Here is a 27,683-nt window from a genome sequence, read left to right as displayed (position 1 = left end):
TGTAGAGAAGGGATGAGGACAGAATTGGGGAAGAGCATTCAACTAAATCTTAAATATTATACTTAAAAAACAACAACAACAACTGGGGCATATGGAGAGCTTTTGGGGTGTCTGGGAGATTCCGTCTCTTCATCTATGGAGCTAAAGAAGGGAGTTCCTCTTTTAATAATCCATTAAGCTGTTCATTTGTCTTACGCTGTCTTCCCTATTTGTGTTAAAGTAACAAAGTAAAGAATCTTACAAAAGTAAAGTTTAAAAAGATCAGTGGTGTATATTGGTAAAAGTTAACATTTGTTAAGTATAGGTGGTAGGTGCACTGATGTTTGTTAAGCTAGTATACATATATTTCTGTATGTTTCCCATGTTTAATTACTGTAAAGGTTTTATGCTAGAGCTGTTAAGTAGATTAATTTCACGGTATGTCCAACTATTCGTTCAACTGTAGGATTATACAGACCTGTAGAAATGGTGTGACTTGAGCAGCTCCACAGCTTCATACACTTTGTGAATAGAAAGTAGGTGAGAGGCAGCCTTGACATACTGTTCCTGAAAACACAACTGTTTGGCAAAAGCTTCTACAGCCCACAGCCACACATGGTAGCCAGCTTAAAAAAAAAAAAAAAAAAGTGGTTAAATAAGAAGCAAGTTTAAGGAAAAGCATGTACATAAGGGTTGAAAATGCCTTTTATTACTGTATTAAGTAGAAAATTTAGATAATTCAATCACCACTATAGATCATTTGCTTCACCTACTCCTCCCCACACCCACGTAAACTGTTTCTTTGATTATGTAATAACACAAAACTAAAAAGGTACCAAAAGTATGGAAGTCAGGGTAGTGGTTACTCTTGTTGGGGTGTGTGGATACTGATGGAAATAGAGCATGAGAGAAGGGTACAAGTAATGTTATGTTTCTTGATATGGGTGCTGGTTACAAGGGTGTATTTAGTTTGTGAAATCCATGATACACTTATGTACACTCTGTGTGTGTGGTGTCGCATCTCTATATATAAAAGCCTAAGTGACCGGCCAACCGGCTGGTAGCTATGATGCGCACTGACCACAAGGGGGCAGACACTCAATGTAAATGTAGGAGCTGCCCAGTGTCAACAACTTTGCAGAGTGCCCTCTCGCACTCCGGGACACCTCAGGGGATGTCAGACTGCTGGTTTCGGCCCAATCCCTGCAGGCCAGGCCAAGGAACCCCACCAGTGCATGAATCCGTGCACTGGGCCTCTAGTATTGAATAAAAAGCTAAAAAGCTGGGCATGGCATAAAAGGTTTCCTTGTTATCCTAGCATCTTCCCATCTATATCGTCCAATCCTTTCCTCAGAGATAACCATTATTACTAGTTTCTTTTGAAACCTTTGGAAATATAGTCTATGAATACAAAACCACACATGTATAAATATAAATGACAGAGTATTAAATATTCTTTTGCGCATCTACACCTTGCTTTTCACTTACTATACTCTGGAGTTCTGTTCCATATTAGAATGCACAGAGCTGCCTCATTCTTTTGGTATCTGTAGGAGTTTCTATTGTACAGATGTAACCAGTCTCTCTGATGGACACAGAGGTTGTTGCGATCTTTTGCTATTACAAATAATGCTGCAACAATAGTCCATGAATATTTATCATGTTGTACGTGTGCGTACAGTTCAATTCCTATAATTAGAACGGCTGAGTCAAGGGGGATATGCATTTTAAATTTATTAGAAATAGCCAAATTATCCTTCAAGACACTATCCATCTTTAGTGGGCATCCTAGAGAGGACAGAGCATTAGTTGTAAAGAACATACCCACGGGCGCCATAGCCACGAGATTGTCCGTCAGCTCCCCTCTGTCCGCTGCCGTCTGGAGAACACCTTTTAGGTCTCCTTTCCAAAGCATAAGCTGGTGATATAACTCAGGGTGGCCATTTTCCAAGTGACCCTTTCCTATATGGAAGAGAAATAATGTTTGGAAGCTGTTTCAGAAACATCTGTCTACATTAACTTCTACAAAAAGAAAGGCAGGATAAAGGAGCAACAAACTTCTAGAATACGCAGTCACTCGCTGATGGGGAAGTCACCTCCCGGAGTGTTCACTCAGTCACTTGTCCACCCATTCACTTTTACTCAGTCACTCAGAGTGAGCACTGTATGTTATGTTTAGGGTCTTAGGACAGAAGCAAGGGATCTGTAAGTATGCAAACTGGGGAGCTCAAAACCTAGTTAGTTGGCATGTAAAACTAACCATAACAAGGCCCCAGGATGGTATCCATAAAAGAGGTGTGTGCAAAGCATTAGGGAATCATAAAGCTGGAGGGGACTGTGTTGACTGAATGTGCCTCACCTTCAACCTCCATCATTCTGTACAGGGTAGCCCTGTCTGTGAACAGCCCCAGGTGAAATCTTTCCTCAAGATCGGCAGACACGTCCTCATTTAGCTCTGCTAATTCAAAAAGACCAAAAAAAATCAGATGAAGTGATTACTCAGGTTACTGTTTTCTGCCTAAATACTTCCGAATGTTATGTCCAGACCCCGAGAAAGAGTCCTATGCCCTTGTTTACCCTAACAGAGACAAAGGTAGCAAAATAGGAAAATATATACAGTGTGTGAAACTCAGCTTTGGCCAATCCAATGAGACAATTTAGTTTATAGATTGCTCAAAGAAAGATTTGGGGGGGGGGGGGGAGTAATGTAAAAAGCCAACCCCAAATTTCATATGTATTTAAATGCAGTAAAAACAAAAAAAACTATCAAGTGAAGAAATGCCCTTAATGATCACCAGGATCTACCACAAAGGAATTCAGTATTCATTCTCTGTTTTTAAAGAAGTCAATTGAGTAATTTCCCAATAAGGGAAATAATGTAAAACTATATGGTTAAGCCCTAGCTGGTTTGGCTTAGTGGACAGAGCATTTGTCCCGGGTTTGATTCCAGTCAAGGGTACATGCCCAGGTTGCGAGCTCGATCCCCAGGAGGGGACGTGCAGGAGGCAGCCGATCAATGATTCTCTCTCATCATTGATGTTTCAATCTCTCTCTCCCGCTCCCTTCCTCTCTGAAATCAATACAAATATATTTAAAACAATCAAAATAAAACAAACTATATGGTTAATTGTGTAAGTTATAAGAAATCATCATAAAGTTCCAAAATGGGGGCTATGTATATAATAAGAGCATAAAATATCTCTACAGGGAGACAAAATGATAGTAATGTGGGCTTGGGGAGAAATGGAGAAGTGGGTGTTAGAGGTGGGAGACAGATTTACTTTCTATTTATACTGTGCATTCCTTTTTAACGTGTAAAATTAAAAACATACAACTGTTGCAATATCAAAATAAAAGGCATTAGATGAGGCTTTGGAAAATTAAAGCCAAAAAATACTCTGAAAAAAACTTCCATTAATTTTTCTTAAAGGAACTGCCATGTTGTGATATTTCCAATAAGCAAACAATTTTGTTTCTACATGAAGATGCTGTTCGTTCATGCTGAGATATTTAAGCCATCATACCAATTCTAGCACAGAGATGGCTGGTAACAATCCTATATAATAAAAGGCTAATATGCAAATCGACCGAACGGCGGAATGACCGTCACTACGACGCACACTGACCACCAGGGGGAGTGCCGCTCAGCCAGAAGCCAGGCTCACAGTTGGTGAGCGCAGCGGCGGTGGCGGGAGCCTCTCCCACCTCCACGGCAGCGCTAAGGATGTCTGACTGTGGACAGGAAGCAGGCCTAAGCTGTCAGTTGGACATCCCCCGAGGGCTCCTGAACTGCGAGAGGGCGTAGGCCAAGCTGAGGGATCCCCCCCTTCCCCCCCAGTGCATGAATTTCATGCACTGGGCCTCTAGTTTGACTTATAATAATAAAAGCAGAGCACTGGGGAGTGTTGACAGTGGTTAGGATTAGGGTTAGGGTTAGGGCCAGGAAAGGGAGCTTGGAAATGGGGTGTGGGGGAGGGAAGAATGGAAAAGAATGTAGAAATACACACAATTTTGGATATTTGTTTACACATTCATTCAACAAATAAATATGTGCCTCTCTGTGCCAGTTCCCAGAAGACCACGGATGGGCCAAGGAAGTGTATTTTTGTACCTTTGAAGTGTTTTGCAGTTGCTAGTACCAAACAGTCCTGATGAAGCTCCTCTTTGGACCTGTGGTCCAGGCTTGTGCTCAGTGGAAGCATGGAACGGGCTTTTCGCTTCTTGATTACTAAGGCTTCTGAAAGGTAACAGAAGTACAGGCTGTCTGAAGAACAGCAGATCAGAAACACCAACTGAATGCCCAGTTGTGTGAATGTAACCTACTGGAGGATACCGCTGGGCAAAGAAAGTCCCTACTATTATAAAGAAGCTTTCAAATTACATTAGCTGGAGGCAATATTCACAGCACACAAACATGACCCCGTGAACATGTGTGAAGCAGTATCAACTGCAAAACGACACTTCATCAAGTACTGAAAATGTTTTAGAAAGTATGATCCTTCCTGGCTGGTGTGGCTCAATTAGTTGGAGCGTCATCCCGTGCACCAAAAGGTGGTTGGGTTCAATTCCCAGTCACTGCATGCGGAAGGGAGGCATGATCGATGTTTCTCTCTCTCTCTCAAATCAATAATCAATCAATAAGCATGACTCAAGATTGAGATATAATCAAAACACAAGTGTTTAAAACTTAAAAGCAACAACTAAAACCCCACACTTCTGAGTTTTCAGTTGCATGGGACATTTGATTGAGGATGCTTTAACAAAGTATTTTAATTAGTAAATACCAACCTGGCTTGTCTTTAGGTGGTTCCTTTTTCAGTAAAGTGACTTTATTATTAACGATGACTTTTGGCTTTTCCAAGCCTAAGGAAAGTGGAGGGCATATAACTGGTTCTCTAGAAACTACATCAAGAAAAAAAGTTTGGATGAGAACAATGCAGAATCCAGTTCTTTTTGAAAATTAAGAACTATACCAGACTTAACAGTGCATTTTATCTATTACCCAAAATGTGAGACCAAATACTTTGCAAAGGCAGCATGGGTGGTTTCGCTTTCTCAGCTCACACACTGTGTTCCGGAATTTTCTAAGTTTATTGCTTCTAACTTTGACTAATTAATCTAAGGAAAAGTTATAAGCTTCTAGCTTCCACAACTTTACACCATAGGCTCAAAAGTTCCCAAACTTTGCTCAGGTGACAAAGGATATTACATATTTAGATAACAAAGTACTAATTGCATATTTAATTACACAAATAAGAAACAACTTTACTAATAGAAAAGATTCAGGTATGTGATATGGAGTCACAATCCTGAGCCTACCACAACCATGAACTTAAAACAAAACAAGCTGCTGATCTACAGGGGTAAAGGATGTTTCTTGTGTAGTCATTTTGTAATAAAAAGGTATTTTGATGAACCTAAAAAATAAATCCATTACGCTTTTAGTTCTTTATTTACCCAAACCACAGGTCCAACAGCCAAGCCTTGGGATGAAGAGGGTCAGGGATGACCCTCTTTGTACCATATATTTTAGCCACTTTAATGCTTTCACATCAAAATACTGCTTTAGAGTTAAACACGATTCACAGCTTCTATTTATATTGTTTGCTATTTAGTCATTCATTTCAACAGGTAACAGGCTCCAGAACTTGAAGGTAAATATATAAAAGAATTAAAGGGTTAAAATTATATCCCTTGACCTTTCTTCCCGTCAATATCTGTGGAAGACTGCTTTATTAGAAAGTAGTGATGGAACCCTGAAAAGCAGTTTTGTAAGAAATCTGAGAGCTGTCACTACAGTTTAACAGACTGAAAGAACATCGTCATCATTCATAAATTTTTTTAGGAAAACACCTCCAGGTGGAAACAAGTAGGAAGAGCGAAAGCTTGCAAGTTCCCAGAGCGGTGGTAGCTTCTAGGTCAGACATTTGTGTCCGACAGTGGTTTCTTTCAATACATGTGGATGCCGATGTCAGTTGTCAGAACTGTTCCCATGTAAGTTTCTATGTAAATACTCCCTGGCTCTGCTTTGTCCCACAGGCTTACCTGCCCAAGCTGGGGAGAAGTTTCTCTACAGAACTTTGCTATTTCCACCCCAATCATCCACTAAATCCCCTCTAACACTTTAAAGGTGTTTAGAGGCTTAAAGATGCCCTTTGACAAACCTAATGTAATTTCCAAAAGCACCAAAAATACCACCCAGGTTAAGGAGTTGGGAAACCAGGTAGGTCAGAGGCAGAGAAGTTTCTGGTCACGACTCTTTGGTCCTAGAGAGTGGGTGACATGAGACTCGGGCACACACCTACGGAGGTGACACCACAGGGTAACTCTGGCTCCCGGGCTTCCTCTTCTCCCTCCTGATCGGACACGCTGCCATTCTCAACAGGCCCCGCACTCTCCCTGACGCTCTCTTCTTCATTCCCATCGTACAGCTCCTGCTTGACAGACACTCGCGAGGTGAGCTTTTTCTTCTTCTTGGGCTTTGGCTTAGGTTGAGAGAGCCTTTTTTTCTCTAATTCAATACTTTTCTTGCCTAGAGGAATAGCAAAAAAAGAAAAAATATATATATATTTATTGCTGGTTAAAAGCACCCTAGGAGATCATCTCCAGACCCTCATTACCCTTTTTGGATAGCATTCTTACCCTCTCCCTTCCTCCACAATGAATGTTTAGTTACATTATCCAAATGTTAACCAAACCCTTCTGGGATGTCATTAAATCAGAAATACTATGGTCAGTTAACCCTGAACACGTCAGTGTGTGTATCCCCCAACCGTGGACATTCTCCTCCATCATCACAGCACAACCATTCAAATCAGGAAATTAACACTGACACGCTCCTACCGTCTACTCCACACATTTCAGTCAGGTTTCACTAGTTTTACCAAGCATGGCTCTTACAGCAAAAGGCATCCACACTGTACTTGCTTGTTATGGCTCTAGTTTCCTTCAGCTTGGAACAGGCTCGGATTTCTTCTGACTTCAAACGTTTTTTTAAAGGGCTTTTTATTTTTTTAAATATATTTTTATTGATTTCAGAGAGGAAGAGAGAGGGAGAGATAGAAACATCAATAATGAGAGAGAATCATTGATCAGCTACCTCCGTAACACCCCCTACTGGGGATTGAGCCCAGAACCTGGGCACGTGCCCTGACTGAATTGAAACATGACCTCCAGTGTTTAGAAATCAAGACCTGGGTGCCAGGAATACTTGTACTACTTGGGTGCTGTCCTCAGGCTCCCCAGGGCTGCCTTCCTTGCATAGGCTCCAATGCCCTGCCACACGGTTGCAGCTGCCCTGTGTGAATGTCTTCCTCGCTTGCCCCTGATCAACTCAGTTACTGAGAAAGGGAGACAGGGAAGAAGGCAAGCATTTCTGGGCTCCAAGCTCTGACTGACCTTGGGGAGGCCGGGAATGTTCTTGCATGGAAGCGAGCCATTTGTACACACAGAAGTCATCTGCCCCTGAGTAGATGCAGTCTGGATCCAAGGGGGACCACGCCACGCAAAGCAGCCGACCTCGATGTCCTCGGAAATTGCATAGAGGCTCTTCCTGGAGGGCATCCCACACCTAAAGCCAAAAATCACATAACAGAATAGGCAATTTCTGGTTATTCTATTATTCTGGGGGATAAGAAAAATAATATATTAAAGATCTGTGCACACTTATTTCCTCTTGTGATTTGTAATTTCCTCTTAAGAGTTCAATTTCAGAGAGTGCTATTTCCGGTGGGGGTGATTTTGAGTGAGCTTCTAACGGTGGCCTATGGATTTCACCATCCTGGAGTAGTACTGTATAGCTATCTATATAAAACCCTAATATGCAAATCGACCGAATGGCAGAATGACCAGTTGCTATGACATGCACTGACCACCAGGGGGCAGACGCTCAGTGCAGAAGCTGCCCCCAGCCCACAGGCCCTGACTGTGCCGCAAGCGGCAGTGCCAGGCCAGCCAAGGCGGGTGCGAGCGGGGGCCCCGATTACCCTGTCAGCCACCGCACAGATCAGCCCTGGGTCTAGGGACCCTACCCATGCACGAATTTCATGCACCAGGCCTCTAGTTATTTATAAAGAGAATTCTAACTCAGTCTACCCTGCACATGTGTGCATACTTGCGGTTCTAACTTCTCACAGGTGATTCTTTTGTCCCCAAGTACCTGGGCAACTGATTAGTGTCCTACCAGCTTTCTTTCTTTAAAAATTTATTTCAGAGAGGAAGGGAGAGGGAGAGAGAAACAGAAACATCAGTGACGAGAGAGAATCATTGACTGGCTGCCTTCTGCACACCCCCTACTGTCTCATGAGATAGACATCCACCACAGATACTGCCCTCCAGTTCCCAAGGTCTGTTTTGGTTCTGATACCTGAAACTCCTACCTCATAGTTCAGGCTTGGCAGCTCATCTTTACTTTTTAGAACTTGGAGATTTCTGACTTACCATTTTATTATTAAAAATTATTTTTCACATCAATTTATAAGTCCATCATACTGACAGTGATAAGTTAGAATGAAATCTTAAAATCAGAGTTTAGCTAGTTTCTATTAATACTTTCCTTTTCATCTAAGCAAAAAACAACAACCCAATCATAGCCCGACAAGGGCCTGGAATAAAACTAAGATGCCTCCTAGAACTCAGAAAATCCCTCTCTGTAGAAGGTAACAGTGAGGGAAGGGAAACGCACACAACTGGGGAAAAGAGGAAAGAGTTTACGTTAGAGTACGCAGTGAGGAGCCCACTCCCAGAGACGCACAGTACCTGAGCTGTGCCATCATAGGAAGCAGATACCAGCCTTCCATCGTGGTGTGGGCTCCACGCCAGACTGGTGATCTTGGCTGTGTGCCCTGACAGGGTCCGGTAGGGCTCTGTAACGGTCACTGGAGATTCAGGATTGCTCTCTACAAGGCGAGGGGAAAATGAGGGTAAAAAAGCTGCCTCACAGGGTTGTGAGTAGGATGCAGTGAAACGTGAATGGGATGTGCGTTGTGTGTAAAGTACTCAAACACTACAGGAAGGTGGTATAAACTGGAACGGTCTTTTTGGAGAGCCTCTTGGCAATAACCATTCTTTAAAAAATCTGGAGAAGCCCTGGCCACTACGGTTCAGTGGTTAGAGTGTCAGCCTGCGACTGACGGGTGGCGGGTTCAATCCTTGGCCCCAGTAGGAAGGCAACCAATCAATGTGTCTCTCACATCGATGTTTCTCTCTTGCGCGCTCTCTCTCTCTCCTCTACCTCCTTCCCTTCCACTCTCTCTACAAATTAATGGGAAAAATATCCTCCGGTGAGGATTAACAAAACAAAACAAAAAAACTGGAGAAAACACTCAGCAAACTGATAGCATGGATTATTATTGAGGAATGATATTACGGGAGGAACTTTATTTTCTTAGTTACCATATATGTCATATTTGAAATTTTTCTTATTTTAAATAAGATGAGTATATTACTTTTGCAAACATAAAAAAATAAGAATAACATTTATTTTAATAGTAAAAAGGTATAGAGACTGGAATGGAAAGTAGCTGAACAGAGGATCGCACCCCCAGTATAGAAGAAACCGGTTACCTATGACAGCCTTCAGGTTGTGCACATAAATGACGGCATTGTTGGACCCGGAGGCCATCAGATAGCTCAGCTCTGGCTGGCTGCTATGCTCATGATGCCAGCTGATGGTATTCACGAGCTTGTGATGCTGCTGGATGGTGCAGATCAGTTTCAAGTTGGGAACCTGAAATATTTCTATTGATCTGAAATAAGAAACACATCAAGACATGGAAGATGAATAATAAGTTTACAGTTAATGCAAACAGGCATCTCCTTCACTCCCTCAGTCAAGGAAAGGTGAAGTGGAATAGGATAACCCTATCTATCACTCTCTTAGAACCAGGGACAAAAGGTTGTCTCTCAAACAAGTATTTCAGCTTAAAAAAAAATCCCCAAACTCTCTGAAAAGTGTTTATCAGGCTCTTGTAATAGACCGTGCTAGAGAGAAGCTAAAAGAAGAAGGAATGAACCAATGGCTGCATTAGGACTATGTTACTCTGAACAACATGGAAAGGGCACGGTGAGACCTAAAGAGGACTTACGCCTGGGCTTCATTTTAAAAAATGAAGGGGAATTTAGGCAGTTCAGTGCAGGAGATGAGCATTTTGTAAAGCATCAAACAGTCAAACACTGAGTAGGCAAACACTCCTTTGAATAAAAATATCCAACTTATTTTGCAATTTTCAAAGATGCAGAGAGCTCCTGGATCATTCACAGACATTAAGGATAAATCAGAATATGAAATACAACTGGGCTTCCCCAGCTAACATTACAGATGGCATCAGCCAGCTTGCAATCAAATATATGTGCAGTTACAAAGTGGTGTTTTTTTTTTTAAAGAAACAAACACATACCCATCTTCATTGCCAAGAGCCATGATTTTGCCATCTGCTTTCCAGCTGATCTCTGTGTGTACAGGCAGTTTGTACTAGAAAGCAAAATAAACCAATCTTGACTAAAAACATTGTTCCTCTCTGCATATAGCTTATAAACCACTGATGACAGCACTAGAGAAAAAATCCCTAGTTTAAAAATCTTCTAATTATACAATAGCCATTCTTATAAATAATCTATGTAATAACCAAAGAATTACTAAGACCAAATGTTCTGATTATAATTTCTTTTTTTAAAAATATATTTTTATTGATTTCAGAGAGGAAGGGAGAGGGAGAAAGAGAAACATCAATGATGAGAGAGAATCATTGATTGGCTACCTCCTGCACGCGCCCCCACTGGGGATCAAGCCCACAACCCGGGCATGTGCCCTTGACTGGAATGGAACCAGGGACCCTTCAGTCTGCAGGCCGACTCTCTATCCACTGAGCCAAACCAGCTAGGGTTAATTATAATTTCTTAGTTGGGACAAAAAGAGGCCAGTAAATACTAAATGGCTACAATGTCTAACCTTGTGAAATGAGCTTCATTAAAAACAATTTTATCCCACAATGAAGAATGAAACCTATCTGCTGGCTTGGACGACATAGGGGTCATGGTCTCCTTAACAAAAACCATACACCCTGCCCTTGCTTTCTTCTCTCCCTTTAGTTTCTTTTCATGTTGGTCGCCAAGGCTGCTGGGTCCTCTTCTTGTCTCTTTAGACCAACTCATACATGCCCACAGCTGCTTTTTTTTTCTTTTTAAGTATGTTTTTATGAATTTTTAAAAAATATATTTTATTGATTTTTTACAGAGGAAGGGAGAGGGATAGAGAGTTAGAAACATCAATGAGAAACATTGATCAGCTGCCTCCTGCACACCTCCTACTGGGGATGTGCCCGTAACCAAGGTACATGCCCTTGACCGGAATCGAATCCGGGACCCTTCAGTCCGCAGGGCGACACCCTATCCACTGAGCCAAACCGGTCAGGGCTTTTGAATTTTTTAGAAGGGAGAGGGATAGAGAGATAGAAACATTGATGAAAAAGGAACATTATCAATCCGCTGCCTCCCACACGCCCCCTACTTGGGATCAAGCCCACAACCCGGGCATGTGCCCTGACTGCGAAGTGAACCAATGACCTCAACCACTGAGCCACACGGGCCAGGCACCCACAGCTTTTTTAGCTACCATAAAGGGATTCTAAATTTCCATTTGCAGCTCAAACTCCTTGTATGAGTTTCTGATCCATATATTCAGCTGCTACAAAACCCAAAGCTCACTGGGAACAGGGATCTGGTCTCTATAATCATTGTTGAATGTTAATGTGCAGATAATATACAGAAGACAATGGAGGAATGTAGTCAATAAAAATAATTCAGTTTATGATTAAATGTTATTTTTATGCTAGCCATACAAGAATAATGAGCAACAATAAAAAATGCTCATTTGAAAGAATAAGGAAATCTCAGCATTTGTGATTTCACTTCAAAAGATAGTTCTGGCACAGACATACTGATAAGATAGAAAGCAAATGTGATTAAATGCAGGAATCTGGGTCAAAGATAACAGGGGATTACTTTCGCAGCTTTTTAATAAATCTATAATTACTTCATTAAAAAATTAAAAACAAATGACAATTCTATCTTGAGCAAAATACCCCACAGCCACACGTGGATGCCATCTTACCAAGTTATTTTACCAAGGCCTCACTCTGGAGGAACTGGCTGGCTGGACAAGAATGCTCTATATTCAAGATCTGAAAGTTTACAATAAATCACCAATGCAACTGAGATAAAACATTTTGCTGTTAAATTCCTTGCTTTACTCAAGGATAAAGAATTCTAAGATATGTGTGATAACTTATTAATTCACTGAGTTTTTAAAGAACATCTAAGAAGTCTGAGCATAACAGATATCTCTAATAATGGCATTTATTATGTAAGATGGAAAATAAAGATACAGAGATCAAGAGAAGACTTTAAACCACAAGAACTTACTTTGATTGAATTGGTGTCCCTGATGAGTTTGTTGATGTCAAAAGCCTCTCCATTAAGCTTCCAGGGGTTATGCTGTAAGACAAGCCCCTCCCCTCCACAGCTGTATAAAGTAAGGGAAGGTCTGTCTCCTTCTCCTCCTATATGAGACAAGAAAGCTTAGCAGTTTTGCATTCCACCAGCCAAAGCACCACCATATCATACTATCAATTGTTTTAATACACTGTAATAAAGCCACAGTTCTTTGCATCTGAACCTAGTTGGTGGGAGTAAAAGTAACAACGGTATACTAATAATTCTACATTAATATCTATAATGTAACATATTTGTTTTAAGCATTCTTCTGTCATTCAAAATAGTATGGGGTGCCAAAGCTGGAATCAGGAAATATGTTCTCAAAGTTTTTGAATTTTTATATTTTCTTTCAGAAATAAGTACTCTACTCTTTGGGCATTTAAATATATGGAGCTGCAGGAATGTCTATGACTAACTATAAGGAGCAAACTTCCTTAGTGTTACAGCAATCCTCTTGTTGATTTTTTTTTTTTTTAATATATTTTATTGATTTTCTACAGAGAGGAAGGGAGAGAGAGAGAGAGAGAGTTAGAAACATCGATGAGAGAGAAACATCTATCAGTTGCCTCCTGCACATCTCCCACTGGGGATGTGCCCGCAACCCAGGTACATGCCCTTGACCGGAATCGAACCTGGGACCTTTCAGTCCGCAGGCCGACGCTCTACCCACTGAGCCAAACCGGTTTCGGCCCTCTTGTTGATTTTTAAGAAGCAAACAGTAGTTGTGATGGCTTTCTGTAAGGGCAAGTTTTACTCTCACCACTGTTAGAACTCTGCCTGACACAAATCAAGGATCCAGTAAACATTTGTTAAGTGAATGAATGAAAGATGATTGCAATGCTGTTTGAGTTCTGATGATTTACACCATCCTCTCTATGTAATGCAGTTACTATGGAAATTTACAGATGTTTCATTATAGAAGAGTAAGAGAACCAAAGATTTTTGCTGAACACACTCATTTTGAAAGATATTCTGAAGGAACTATCACTTTAGGAATAAGAAAGAGAAAGACAAGGCTGAGGAAAAGCCTAGAAGAGGAAACGCGTCAGAATACAATGAAAGGCAAAAAGAAGTCACTTGAGAATCTCAGTTTGCTTTTGAGTTTAGGGAGGCTTATTCTGGGTGAATGGTTTCTGACCTTTCACCCAGCACATCTGCCCTCACAGACCCCTGGCTACATAGCAGCCAGCATAAGCAGTCACTGCACTGGAATATTTAGGACTCTTGAATATCCTAGGGTTAAACTGTAAGAGAATACTCTTGCATTTGTAAGAAAATGGCTCCGACACTTACCAAGTGACAGGGAAGGTATTGGTGGCCCCCAGGCTAAACTATACACAGTCTTCTTATGGTATGTGCTGGAAATCTGTGGAGGTCTAAGAGAAGGGGGATTACAAACAGAAAGATTTAAACAAAACGGCACAGTGGAAATAAACTCCTTTTCCTTGTAAAAGGTTCCTATTATAAACTTATTTGCTGATATTAGAGAAAAACAATTTAACAGTACCCTTCTCCAAATAGCTGATTTGTAAAGAAGCAAATACTTAAATGACATACCATGTAATGATATCTACTAAGAAAATCAGTAAGTCTCAAATACACTTTAAACACAGAAAAAATGTTACCTCCCTCTCCCCACCCAACCCGCTCATCTGGTCAGTTTATAAACATTTTCCCCATCTCTCCCCCTGAGTTGCCTACTTTACTTAAATGTCAAATATGTTAACATTACTGTAGTTATACAGCAGTGTAAAGGCCATCCCAGTGAGAGGCAGATAGGACTAGATAGAAAATGCAAACTGCTCAGCACAGAACTAAAGCTACTGCTAAGCATACACTATCACCATGCAAATGTCTCCACCTCACAGTCCAGTAAAAGACTAAATGTACTTTTAGGTTTACCCTGTCTTTAATACCACATTCTTAAACTGAGAGAAGATTTTAGATAGACTTTAAATAGGGGTTTTTATTGTTTCTTTTTTAAAGAAACCTTGGTCTCAAAAGTGTTTCTTACGGTTGCTGTGGTGGTTAATAATATGTGAGGTGTCAGTCAAAGGCAGGGTGGTTATTACCTTCAGTGCATACTATATTCTTTGTATGACTTTAGAATTCCAAGATTCCGGAACCTGTGGCTGAACTAGCTGTTGACTTATTTACTTCCATGTGTCTGACACATTGTTATTATTCTAGACAATAAACGAAAATTTCTTTGGCTAAAGGAAACAGAATAGCAGCTCTGGCTGAATGCCTAAGAATAATTTGTCCACAGCAACATCCTTCCCCCTAATCATACCTTTTCTAGTGTTATACAGTTTTATTTTCTTAGATGTTTCTTTGAAATAGTTTTTTGAGAATTAAAAATGGGGGGGAGGGGGAATTGGAGCCCTGGCTGGCGTCGCCCAGTGGTTAGAGCAATGGCCTGTACACCAGAGGGGGTCACAGGTTGGATTCCGCAGGTCTGAGCCCCACCCCCAGTCAGGGTAAGTGCCAGAGGCAGCCAATCGACGTGTCTCTCTCACATCCATGTTTCTCTCTTCTCTCTCTCTCCTCCGCTCCCCACTATACTGCCCCCTCCCCTCCCACTCTCTCTAAAAATCAATGGAAAAAATATCCTCGCTCTTTGGGTGAGGAAAAAAAAAGGAGAAAAATAGTTAACTACATGTAGATTACACATAAGTACTTAAATAATCGCAAAAAGGTTAGCACCGCGGTATAATAATTCTCACTTGAAGCAAATAATGTACAACAGAGGTAGCAAATTTATCTTGCAAAGGGCCAGATAGGGAACATTTTAGGCTTTTTGAGCCATGCTGTCTCCGTCACAAGTAGTCCACTCTGCCGTGGTACTATGAAAGCAGCCCCAGACAAGATATAAACAAATGAGGATGGCTGGGTTCCAATAAAACGTAATTTAATTTAATTTGCATATGGCTGGACATTAGGTCATACTATAGAACTATTTAAAAAATCGAGGGAAAAGGAAATACTTTATATTCCCACAAATCAGAACCACCATAACCTGAAAATTATTTATTTACTTATTTTTAAAAGCGAGAGAGGAAGGGAAAGGGAGAAAAAGGAGAAACATCGATGTGAGAGAGAAACATCAACTGGTTGCCTCTAGTATACACCCCGACAGGGGACCGAACCAGCAACTTGGGCATGTGCCCTGAGTGGGAATCACACAGGTGACCTTTTTGTGCACAGGACGATGCTCAACCCACTGAACCACACTGGCCAGAGCTGAAAAATACATTTTTAAAATTAAACCTCGAGTTCTAAGCCTCAGTTTCAGAGCCACACACTCACGCACGCGCGCGCGCACACACTCTCTCTCTCTCTCTCTCTCTCTCTCTCTCTCTCTCTCTTAATATAAAATAGTATATAGTAAAGATTGTTCTTATTATAATGGCAAATTCTGAAAACTGTAACAAATAATAGTCATTGAACAGTCAAACGGTCATATTCCTAATCAGGAAGAAGTTCAGAACCAGACTCCTAAAGATGCTTCCAGGACAATTTTGATGCATGTCCGGGTTTCTGAACTCAAACTCCATCACTGACATTTTGGTCAATGGCCTAAACAAAGAATCATCTCTTTCTCTTACTTGTTGGAGTAGGTGTCATACAATCCCACTTTTCCGTCATCAGTTCCAAAAGCTAAGCAGCCTTCCTTGGTTGGGTGCCAGCACAGCTACAAAAAAAAAACATGAGGAAAGAGACAGACTGTAACGGGAATTCTCAGATTATCCTTCAGGCGTTTAAATGGAAAACGTTCTTGCTCTTGGTGTCTTGTAATTTTACAAATTCTCGTTATTTAAAAGAGAAACAAAGAAGGATTAAAAACAAAGTGAGAGTTACCGGTAATGTCACCCCCAAAACACCCCATTGCCAGTACTGAACTTGTTGGTGAATAATCTTACAATATATGCAATTGAAAAAAACAAAAATAGATTCAAACATATAAATGATGTACATGATACACTGTTGAGTGGGGATAAAAAATGCCAGAACAATTTAGAAAATATGATCCTAATATTAAAATTTTGAAAGACACACCACAAATTGTGAACAGTAGTTCAATGGATTATGGAAATGGGTGAATGGAGTGGAGAAACATTTATTGCTTTTAGACTAAATGGCCACAACAGAGGTCTCGCTTTAGGAGGAAAAAAAAAAAATTTATACATGTGGTTTTATAATGTGCTTTCTGTGTTTTGTCATTTGCATTCTTCGTGAGTCATTACCATCTTTTCACATAAAATAAAGATCTGCATTGTCATTTCTAATAGTTTGATACCATTCCATGTGGTTATAATTAATAATTATCTTCCATGAATGCACATCCAGGTTATTTCTAATTTCTTACTATTAGAAAACATGGTAACTTGAACAAAGCTTTAACTTTAAATCCTAAATTTGGAGATAATGGGTTTGTTTAGAGAGAATCCTTCACTTTCCCCAGTTGCAAACTCTATTGAAAATACCCTTGAACAACCTGTGATTCTCAACAGAGTTCATTTAAATGAAAAGGTATTCTCTTAAAGAGAATTACTGACTTGAAAATAAGTTCATAGTAAGCTCAAAGAGAGCATCCGTACCGCTGTAACCTTGGACTTGACACCCTGCCAAAAATTTTTCACATCATAGTTGTTCTTTATGGAGATTGTATTCCATACACGGATCATGCCATCTCCAACGCCTATGGCCAAACAGCCTGTGTCCACAGGAGAGAAAGCCAGGCTGTAGGCAAAGCCACCGAGGGAAGGCAGGGTCCAGCAGCACTCCAGGCTGGCCATGTCCCAGCATTTTACCTGAAAAGATGAAGAGTTAAGACCTAAATATAAAAAAGATCAGAGAAACAGGAAAAGGAATCAATATTTCAAATAGGATGGGTTTAGAGAGTAAACAAAGATAGTGTAATTTAACTATTCTAATAGGAATTGGAAAAAGCATGCCTTAGAAAAAACACACCCAAAAAACCAATAATAAATTGTAGAGCTCAGAGGGATCTTAGCATACATTTATTCCCAGAGATGTCACGTGAATTCTGAGCCATACAATTAATAAACCAGAACCAGGCCTGCCACTTACAAGGTCAGTGGCCTTTCTACTCTATTGTATTAGCACATCAGTGATTTCCTCATTTGGCAAACTCTAAGCAATAAAGATGGTCTCAAGATACTGGAAAAAATCAGTGTTATCTCACAAAGCAAAATATCAGTATCATACCGATGGGAAGAGCAGTGCTGTTTTTAATTGTAACTTGTGTAACAGAGGGACTTGGGAGAAAAAGTTTATCAAATGAGCCTAGCTTAACGGCAAAAGCCAATTCTCCCTTAGAGAGATTTCACCAGACAAGGATATAATAAGCCAAAGCAAGATGATCTCACATATCCTTCCCTGGACACACCTACTCTTCTTTATCACATCTGCTTCAACAAAAAGGCATCTTGGTGGTTCCTCCCCTGCCCCCTACCTCTCTGCTGTTACTGTATTTAGTGCCAAGCGGTAACAGTAACTGAAATAGGAACTGGAGGTAAGGTGGGGTATGAATGGAACTGACGGCTGGTTTGAAAAAGCCCTCTAATCCCATGTAAGCCATAAATCACCGCTTTTCCGTGCTGAACACAGGAATAAGCTGTCCTTACATCTCTGTCCATTGATGTGGAAAGCAGCAGCTGTTTGTCATCCTCAGTTTGCAACGGACATAAATTAAACACAATTCTTGAATGATTCTGCCCTTCTGCTGAGGCACTAAAGAGGGTATATTTCCGTCTCCAAGACTGAGTGAGATCCCACAGCAGCAATTCACCTCTGCGAAGGAAGGACAGGCATTAGTTCTCTTTCACAAGCCCTCTGGAAAGAAGAGATTCTGGGCCAGAGCGTGGGCCCAGTTGCAAAATAATTTCTGTTCATTGTTCCTGTAAGTAGAGAACAACTCTGAAGTGTGCACAGGATATCTCTGGAAGCACACACAAAAACAAGGAGTCAGTCCTATGGGGAGAGGAACCACATAGCTGGAGGAATCAGAGGCAGAACGGTACTTTATCATAGCTTTCCTTCTTTCTGCTCCATAGGACTATACTGGACTACCTTTTTTTTTTTTTTTTAATAAATTTATTTATTTATTTTTATTTACTTTTTTAAAAAATATATTTTATTGATTTTTTACAGAGAGGAAAGGAGAGAGATAGAGAGAGTTAGAAACATCGATGAGAGAAACATCGATCCGCCGCCTCCTGCACATCTCCCACCGGGGATGTGCCCGCAGCCCAGGTACATGCCCTTGACCGGAATCGAACCCAGGACCCTTCAGTCCGCAGGCTGACGCTCTATCCACTGAGCCAAATCGGTTTCGGCTGGACTACCTTTTGAACAGATTTTCCTAACAGCTTTAATTAGGAAATGCCACAATTGCATAGCCCCAAAGGCTTTAAGATATAATATCTCTTTTTTGGGTCAGTGAGGGTGGCAGGGGGTAGGGCCATGACTAATGTTTTGGTGAGATTTCTATATGCTTTACCTGTATTATTTCATTTAAAAGCAGGGCCTTTTCTGTTAAATTCACTTTATTATCTCAAGCAACTAAAAGCTGATACTCAAATTTTGTTTACTGAATGGCTCTAATCATCCTAAGAGATAGGAGATACTATAACCTCCTCTTTTTATATGTGAAGTAACTGAAGCTCAGAAAGTGAAGGGTCTTACTCATGAATACACAGCAGGCAAGTCATGGACTGAGTCTGAAATTCAATTCTGCCTGACTTCAGAGTCCATTCTTACCCACCAGGCTATACTTATTTGATCTTTTCACAACTCTCTTATTACACAACACAGATATCGATCCCATGATTTTTCTAATACAAATGGCCTATCATAATATAAGCCTCAGCCACTGCTTTTTCCATCTGCAAGTCTAGGAATTCCTGAGGCTAGAGAAGAAAACAAAACATGTCAAAGGGCATGACCAGGAAAAAGACTTACCCAAAACAGCTAGATACCAGCTGTGTTGGCTGATCCGTGGGCCAATGGAGTGTCAACCAAAGGCGCTCCTTAACAGTTGGGTCTACCCCTCCTCTTCTCTTCAGAAAGGGCAATTTCAAAGTCATCACACCTGCAGATTAGCATAAAGTCATTAGCAGCTCACAATGCAGTAACCCCCTCTATCTGCGGCTTCAGTAACCTGTGGGCAGCCATGGTCCAAAAACATTAAACGGAAAATTCCAGAAATAACAATTCCTGTTTTAAATCGCACACTGTTCTGAGCAGTGTGATGAAATCTTGTGCTGTCCTGCCCTGAACACGAATCATCCCTTTGTCCAATGTATCCATGTTGTATGTGCTTCCCACCCGTTAGTCACTTAGTAGGTGGTCCGACAGACGACCGTGGTCTCACAGTGCTGGTGTTCAGGTAATCCATTTTACTTAATAATGGCCTCAAAGTCATTCGCATGCTTATTACAGTATGTCATTATAATTGTTCTATTTAATTATTATTGTTTTAAATCTCTTATTGTGCCTAATTTATAAATTAAACTTTATTACAGGTATGTATGAATAGGAAAAACCTAAGTCTATATAGGGTTCGGTGCTATCTGAGGTTTCAGGCGTCCTGTGGAGCTCTTGGGACGTACTCCTCTCAGACAAGACGGAAGTACTGAATAGTTTGTGGTTTAGAAGTTTGTCAGTTTGGTTACTTAGGATTCAGACCTCATTTTCTCCTGGTAACACTATTATGCTTAGTGGTTAATACTAGTCTAGCTAATTTAAGTCAAAGCTTTTACAGGGCACCCAGGTGGTAACCCAATCTGATTCTCCAAAGTTGGCAGGACAGAGGGTGGGGTTCCTTATTCTAGCTGTGAAGAAATCCAACGAAGGCGACAAAGCTGGCATTGACATGTGACAGGGAAGTCCCTCCACCCCTGGATGCTACTAACCGGTGGTTCTTAGTTTCTACGGAGTATCAGAACCACTGGTGGAATTTCTAAAATTCATAAGCCGGGGCCCAACCCCAAGAGATTCTGATTCAGAAAAATTGAAGACAGTTGTCCATAAGTGTATTATTTATTTTTTTATTCCTCAGCATCATTAAAGTTTAGAAGTTACCCTTCTGGATGGAGTCTTAGCCTGATATTATCCCTACTTGGGAGAATCAGCCAAAGTATGTCCAAAAGCCATCCACAAATCCTAAAACATTCTGTTTCCCCAAATTATGCTAATAGCTACCACTGACTAAGCCCTAACTATGCTACTTGCTTTACATTTGGACAGATGATAAAACTTCTATGGTTTAAGTAGAGAAAATAGACTGCTATAAAGTGAAAGGTTTGATTTTTACTATACAGGTAACATCCACTCTGCCTGGATCTTCTCTCAATCTTACGGTAAAAGTTCTGCTCAAAGAAATGCTTAGGAGAGCTGAATGACCGAGCTTCTACATTTAAATATGCACGTCTCCAGTGGGTGTATATTATTTATTCTGCATCTGTGCATTGAAAGTTCTTACTCTAGCCCTAGCTGATTTGGCTCAGTGGATAGAGCATCAGCCTACGGACTGAAGGGTCCCAGGTTCGATTCCTGTCAAGGGCACATGCCCAGGTTGTGGGCTCGATCCCCAGTATGGGGCGTGTAGGAGGCAGTCAATCAATGATTCTTTCTCATCATTGGTATTTCTATCTTTCCCTCTCCCTTCCTCTCTGAAATAAATAAAAATACGTATTATTTTAAAAAGTTCTAACTCTAGTGATCTTTTCCATTCCTCTGATCAAGGCCTTGTCAAGTTCCAATATCCCCAGCCTCAACAAACATCTTATCCCCCATGCCACAGAGCGACCCTTCTATGAATGTAACAGAAACCCTCACCTCCAACACCAAAGCCAGATGTTAGGAGCACAGAGTTCTAGTCTAGGCTAGGTTGGGAAACAACTTTATGCATAGAAAAGTAAAGGAACCGCTTTTGACAGATGACATACTCTCAGTACAAGGCAGAATAAACAACTTACGCCTCTCCTGGACCAATCTAGGTTATATCGCAAAAGAAATGATCAAACATCGATCTTACCTCGGCCTCGAGAGCAGCTCCAGATTCGAATGGTCTGATCTTTGCTTCCAGTGGCTAAGTAGCAGCCTTTTGTTACTGGAGTTTGTGCTATAACTTTCCCATTAGGAAGTTCAGGTTCTTCTAGGATAGAGATGGTAATTTTGTTACACGAAACAGGCACTTAAAGAAAAAATAGTTTGCAAGGGTTCCAGGATCTTAGCTATCAGCTTTCATATATCTGATCTGCAAAAGTCACATTTTAAATATAATTCAAACAATACAATTCTACACATTGTGTTCCTTAGCTCTAAAGAATACAGAACCCTTCCTTAAATGATGGCTACCTGAATTTTCCTCTTGATTTATGGGTAAACAGTCTTCACCAGGCAGAGGACACCAGGCTATGGAGTGGATCTCATCATCATGGCCCCGAAGCCTGTGAATAACTTCTCCTTTCTTGCTGATGTCAATTATAACCACTATGCCATCCTTGTAGCTGAAAAACAAGTTGGAAAACATTTTGTTTTCCAGTAAAATTTTGCCTTAGAAGTGATTGTGCTTTTTTAAAAGTTAAGTGCATTGGGAGTTGGGGAGAAGAAGACAAGAAACGATTAACTTTGTTCTTTTTCTAAAGTGTTCATTTTATGTTTCCTGATTTTTCAAATCCTCCTCCATGATCACTCTTATAATAGTAATAGTGCACGTTACCTGGCACAAAGCTCAAACGGGAGTGTGCTTACGTTCTAAGTTCTTTTAGGGGTCCAGCAGTTCCTCTAATTACACTAAAAAAACTCCTTCTTTATACCAGCAATCCTGCTTTTCCAACTAGAAATTTAACTAAAGCTGCAGAACTCTTAATTCTAGATCTGGGTATTCCAAGGCTATATCATTCAGTGAGTTCAAGAGAGGCTGAGAAATTCTAACAGCTTTTTTTAAAGTGATAAAGTATTTCAGACACAAAGTATCTACCACTCAGACTAAGAAAAAACAATTATCAATACAGTTGAAGTCCTCACCCAAACTCTGTCCCTTTCTTCCCTAGAGGGAAATTGCTATTTGTGAATTTTGTGTTACGTCATTCCTAGCCTTTCTTTGTTTACATTCCTAAATAAAATACAGAATTATTTCATATACTAGAGGCACGGTGCACGAATTTGTGCATGGGTGGGGTCCCTCGGCCTGGCTGGCAATCGCCCAGTCCCAATCAGGCCCGGCAGGCCGTGGGGGGGGGGGGGGGAGAGGCGGGCAGGACCGGCTGTAGGAGCATACTGACCACCAGGAGGCAGCTCCTGCGTTGAGCATCTGCCCCCTGGTGGACAGTGCACGTCATAGCAACTGGTCGTTTAGGCTTTTATATATACAGATTTTAAAACTTCATATAAAAATGATATCATGTGGTCTCTTTCTGCAGCTTGTTTTCTTAACTCATTCTATTAGTGAGTCAGCCATGTTGGCACATGTAACTGTTCCTGGCCAGCCATTTATACTGTTGTGTAGTCCTCCATCATCTGAATATACCTCAACTTTTTTATTCCTTTTCATTTTGAAGGGCTTACATTTTTAGCTATTACAAACAAAAAATGCTGCCATTTATGTTCTTATACACACCTAAGACAATTTCTGGTTTGATGCCTAGTAATGAAACTGTCAGGATGTAAGATATGCACCTCTTTGCTTTACTAAGAAATGCAAAGCTGCTCTCCAAAGTGTGTGCACCTATTTGCATTTCCTACCTAACAGATACTTCTACAGGGAAAAATACCAGTGACAGCTTTATTTACTTAGTTTTCTTTTATAAAATTTTCCCTCATTACAGCTTTATTAAAAAAATGAAATCATAGAATATGTTAATCTTCAAAGAATATGGACTTTGAAAACCACCAAGTTCTGTAACCTAATAGTCAGGCGATCAAGCTCTCAAGAAATAATCACCATTTTGAAGGTCCTTGGAAAACAATCATTCTCATTCAATCCTGTGTCTGACTGTACCTGACTCTTCTCTTCTTGTGAATTCCAGCTCATCTTTCAAGGTCAGTGTGGTTTAACCTTCTCTGACCCCTGCCTACCACCCTTTCTGCTCCCTCTCTAGTGCCCCCCACTGCACAGAGACTGCCGATCCACAGACCCCTTCCATTTTCACTACTATTCACTCCTTTAAAAACCCTTATCTTCTTGTCCCTCTCTCTCAGAGGTATTTACTCCACAAAACCTCAAACCTGGCTGAATTCAACCATCTTCTTTCTTAACTAGTATGAATAGTTTAAAGTCATGACCATGATCCTTAGCTTGGCACTCAACAGGGACTACAATTTCCCTCGGTAAGTTCATTTTCCTATTCTCTGAGATGACTTTTCATACCTTCTTCCTGCATCCAGTCCCATCCCCACCGTGAACTTGACTCCATCTCCTTTCTGATTTATGCCTCATGGAGAAAATCAGAAGCCATCAGAATGAAGCACCCGCCCCTTCCAACAGATCTACAAACCTACCCACACTATTTCCATAGTCTCAGCTGCTCTTTCTACTTGTGACCAATACAGACATAACAGTACTTACCAATGGCTAAGTCTTATCATGGTTCACCCCTGCAACAAGCTCTCCCTCTTCTGCCTCATTTTCATCAGCATAAAAGCACGCCCTTGCTATCTTCTGTCTAATATTCCCTCAACCCCCGGATACCTCTTGGGTTCATGTCTATGCACATTTTTGGGAAACAAACTGTGGAAACATTGTCTCCATGTATACTTTACTACCTTATACGCCCCTCCCCCGCCTCTAGAATCCTCTCCAGTCAGACTTTCTAGTGCTTATCCAGTCTTCAAATCAGAGTGAATGCACATCTTTGGGAGAGAAGTAAATAGAGTGGTGAGGGAAGGGGAAGCTCACTCAGGCAGCTCGTGTGAAACCACCTTGGTGACCAGTAAGGAGACAGATCCCAATGCCAGGTCACTTTCCCAACCTAGAGGGAGAGCTGAGAACCAGAGAGACAGAGCTGAGCCATTTGATTCTCTGGGAGTAAATTTTATATTCAAGGGCAAGTAAAGACAGAGAAAAAGGTGAAGATGTGAAGAATGAGGAAAGTAAGCTATCCTAGAAACCTAGGAATTAACAACAGAGAGTGGAAGAGATTGTAGGACCTGGAGGTCACAGGACTAAAGGACACCAAGGGGTCAGGGGAAGTGGTTAACACCTATAAATGGTTTCCTTTGAGGAATAAAGGGACAGGAGAGGGGAAAGCAAATGCAATATATGAGCATAAGCACAAATAAATAATCAATACAGATAGAACACTACTTACCCAATGGCTACTAAGTCTTCATGATGAGGTGAGCAAGTAAGGCAGAAAATGGTCCTGGGTTCTATAAAGAGGTGCTGGCTGTCATTTCTGTTAAGCCAGTAACAGAAAACCACTCCTTTTTCATCTCCAGATACTATTAGGTCCTTTACCCGAGGAGACCAATGCAATGCTGATATTGTATGCTTTAAAACACAACATAAATATATTTACTTCTCACTTGTCAATGCTGAATTTTCACTCAGTTTTTAACCAGTATGAGGCACATTATAGGTACCTAATAAATACTATTAGTACCACTTGTGTAGCAAGACTATACTAACCAAATGATAGAAGAATTTAGGCCATTGAGGATCAAAGAACCATTTAAAATAATTTCTTTAACAGCTTACTGCAGAGTTCTTACTAAGAGTAAGTTAACTGTGTTCCTTTCCAATATTCTCTCAAAAGACAGGTAAGTCAAGTTTCATTTACTGATTTATAGTTTATATCAGCAGCCTAACCAGACAGTAAATACTTTAGATTTTGTGGGCCACATTTTCTCTGACGCAACTATTCCACTCTGCGAATGTAGCATGCAAGCAGCCAATACTGAAGTTGTGAACAATCCTTAAAGGAATGACTGGCTGTATTACAGTAAAACAATTTGCAAATACAGGCAGCAGTGTAGTTTGCTGACCTTTGGTTTATAAGTCTTGCCTCCCAAAAATGTCTCTTACAACATAGAGCTCCTTATTTAATTTATGAACACAATTGTAAAAGTTAACTTGCACAAACGAGCTAGCAAAACCTACACTTGAAACAAAAGAACGCGCGGCACAGATACGTAACAACAGTCAGAGAAACCAGTAAGCCCTGGTACCTGATGGAGTGCATGTTCTGCCACAACTGCTTTCGTCTCCACGTCCCAGATTTTCACAGTCCCGTCATCAGAGCTGGTGGCACAAAGGTTGTATTGACCCGGATGATGAGAAAACGTGAAGCCGGAGACTCTCTCGGTGTGTCCCACCAGCTCCCCTATGACTTCAAGCAAAACCAGACTCCGGGTTAAAGTGCTACCTGAGATTTCTGGCTGAATCAGGCTGTTGTTAGATGCTGAGTGGGATCTCACTTGTTCCATGACATAACAAAAATATCCGGGGACTCAGTCAAAAACTCCCAAGTGCAGGTACTGGCTCTGCCACGTGACTTTAGACAAGTCATTTTATTTCCTGGCGCCTCAGTCCTCTCAACTGTAAAACGCAGCTGATATTCCCTGATGTGCCTAGTTCACAGGCTGAGGAGCAGCCCAAATGAAGAATGGGAGCTCTAGCTGGTTTGGCTCAGTGGATAGAGCGTTGGCCTGTGGATTTGATTCTGGTCAAGGGCACGCACCTTGGTTGCAGGCTCCTGGCCTTGGTCAGGGGCATGTGGGAGGCAACCAATCGATGTATCTCTCTCACATCGGTGTTTCTCTCTGTCTCTCTCTCTCTCTCCCTTCCACTCTCCCTAAAAATCAATGGAAAAAATGTCCTTGGGTGAGGATTTAAAAATAAAATAATAAAAAATGGGATTCTTACTTAGATCTGGCCAGAGATCGTTTGGAGTAGAATAGCTGGCATGCCATATCCCACGGTATAATCAAGACCTAGTTTGGAGCCTAACGGCACCTGGCTCCATTCGTTCATTTCACAGAAATGAGTATCATATCTGTAGGATCTTGCTTAGGGCCTGGAGCTGAAGGCAACCCCAACCCCAAGAAGGCTCCTAAGGGATCCACGTGCAATGGGTCGGGGATGGGGGAGGCCATAGATGTTAAAAAATTCCTGGGTCTGGACAGAGAGAACTTCCTGGGGAAGCGAGCAGTCCCTCGTGAGGGCGCCGGGAGGCGGGACCGCTCATCCACAGCGCAGTGTCGCTCAGTCTTGGAGATCGGGACGCGACTCCGTTTAGGGGCTGAGAGCAGACTCTTCTCCCTGCCGGGGCCTCAGTTTCTCCTTCTGTAGAAGGGGGTGGCTGAAGACGCCTACTCGGTGCCTCCAGGGAACGCTAGACGTGCAGGAAAGGTGGGGGCAGGGGCAGGGAGTTACCTCGAAATGGGGGCGTCCCAGGGATCGCGCCTGCGCCCGGGCCCACGCGGACAAGGAAGACGGAGGTCCGCGCCGCGAACCCGAAGAGGCCCCCGGGGACCGCATCGCTGCAGCGGGCGCAGTACCAGTTGGGGGAGGGCGGCAGCGTGCGCGGCTCCTGGCCCATGATCACGAGCCACCGGGGAGGAGGTAAGAAGCCACTGGGACAAACCGTTTGCAGCCCCACGCCGTGGCCGGGAAGGGGGCGGGGCCAGCTCGGAGCCCCGCCTCCCGGGCCCGCTGCTGCTACGGCGCGCGCCGAGGCCCAGGCCGCACCGCGCTCTTGCTGCCGCCGCCGCCGCGGGGTCTGTCGCTGCCTGAGCCCAGCCCCCGGGTTAGGCTTTCTCGCTTCCTACAGTCGAAGTACATAATTAACGGGTTAGACGGGTGGAGTCATCTTCCCGCTCGGCCGGCTTAACGCCGCCCCAAGGAATTTTGAACTTTTCCTGCGAGGGCACTTCGCTAGCTCTGGAGATGCTTTTTAGAGCAGAGATTTTCCACTGGTGTGCCGAGACAGCAAGAATTTTTAAAACACGCAATACCTGACTATTTAGTCAGGGGCATTGACCTCTTTTCCTTTAGATTGTCAAATAAAAAAATAAGGACAGCCAACACAGTAGCAGCGGCTCGATATGAATGAATCAAAATTATGCCCCCCCCTTTTTTTGCTCAGATTGGCAAAAAAAATACATTTTTTGGTGTGCCCAGGATTTTAGTAATTAGTTTATGTGTACCATGAGATGAAAAGGTTGAAAGATAGCTACAA

At 41.8% G+C, this 27,683-nt stretch overlaps 1 protein-coding gene across 5 annotated transcripts in view; it reads right to left on the bottom strand.

Moving 5' to 3' along the window:
* GEMIN5 (gem nuclear organelle associated protein 5) overlaps nucleotides 1–27,106 on the bottom strand; it is a 38,957-nt gene extending 11,851 nt beyond the window's left edge. For 2 of the 5 annotated variants that reach the window (XM_070414529.1, XM_070414532.1), the window contains exons 1-21: nucleotides 26,879–27,106; nucleotides 25,672–25,832; nucleotides 24,813–24,994; nucleotides 21,859–22,010; nucleotides 21,536–21,655; nucleotides 19,459–19,588; nucleotides 18,123–18,288; nucleotides 17,073–17,285; nucleotides 16,080–16,165; nucleotides 13,765–13,847; nucleotides 12,400–12,536; nucleotides 10,377–10,450; nucleotides 9,544–9,725; nucleotides 8,737–8,876; nucleotides 7,378–7,549; nucleotides 6,281–6,511; nucleotides 4,768–4,881; nucleotides 4,091–4,216; nucleotides 2,339–2,437; nucleotides 1,804–1,941; nucleotides 458–605 (exon numbers count right to left, since the gene is read on the bottom strand). In XM_070414529.1, the coding sequence (XP_070270630.1) occupies nucleotides 458–605; nucleotides 1,804–1,941; nucleotides 2,339–2,437; nucleotides 4,091–4,216; nucleotides 4,768–4,881; nucleotides 6,281–6,511; nucleotides 7,378–7,549; nucleotides 8,737–8,876; nucleotides 9,544–9,725; nucleotides 10,377–10,450; nucleotides 12,400–12,536; nucleotides 13,765–13,847; nucleotides 16,080–16,165; nucleotides 17,073–17,285; nucleotides 18,123–18,288; nucleotides 19,459–19,588; nucleotides 21,536–21,655; nucleotides 21,859–22,010; nucleotides 24,813–24,994; nucleotides 25,672–25,832; nucleotides 26,879–27,044 (3,020 nt within the window). In that variant the 5' untranslated portion in view covers nucleotides 27,045–27,106. The remainder of the gene's footprint in view (nucleotides 1–457; nucleotides 606–1,803; nucleotides 1,942–2,338; nucleotides 2,438–4,090; nucleotides 4,217–4,767; nucleotides 4,882–6,280; nucleotides 6,512–7,377; nucleotides 7,550–8,736; nucleotides 8,877–9,543; nucleotides 9,726–10,376; nucleotides 10,451–12,399; nucleotides 12,537–13,764; nucleotides 13,848–16,079; nucleotides 16,166–17,072; nucleotides 17,286–18,122; nucleotides 18,289–19,458; nucleotides 19,589–21,535; nucleotides 21,656–21,858; nucleotides 22,011–24,812; nucleotides 24,995–25,671; nucleotides 25,833–26,878) is intronic. The other 3 variants (XM_070414530.1, XM_070414531.1, XM_070414534.1) reach the window with 3 other exon arrangements.
* Between the last annotated feature and the right edge of the window lie 577 nt (nucleotides 27,107–27,683).

Source organism: Myotis yumanensis, unplaced genomic scaffold, assembly GCF_028538775.1.
Source record: "Myotis yumanensis isolate MYYU_CA2020_CCGP unplaced genomic scaffold, mMyoYum1.0.hap1 SCAF_5, whole genome shotgun sequence".
Taxonomy (NCBI): Eukaryota; Metazoa; Chordata; class Mammalia; order Chiroptera; family Vespertilionidae; genus Myotis; species Myotis yumanensis.
The sequence above is the reverse complement of the archived record's forward strand: the minus strand, read 5'-3'. Positions and strand labels throughout refer to the sequence as shown.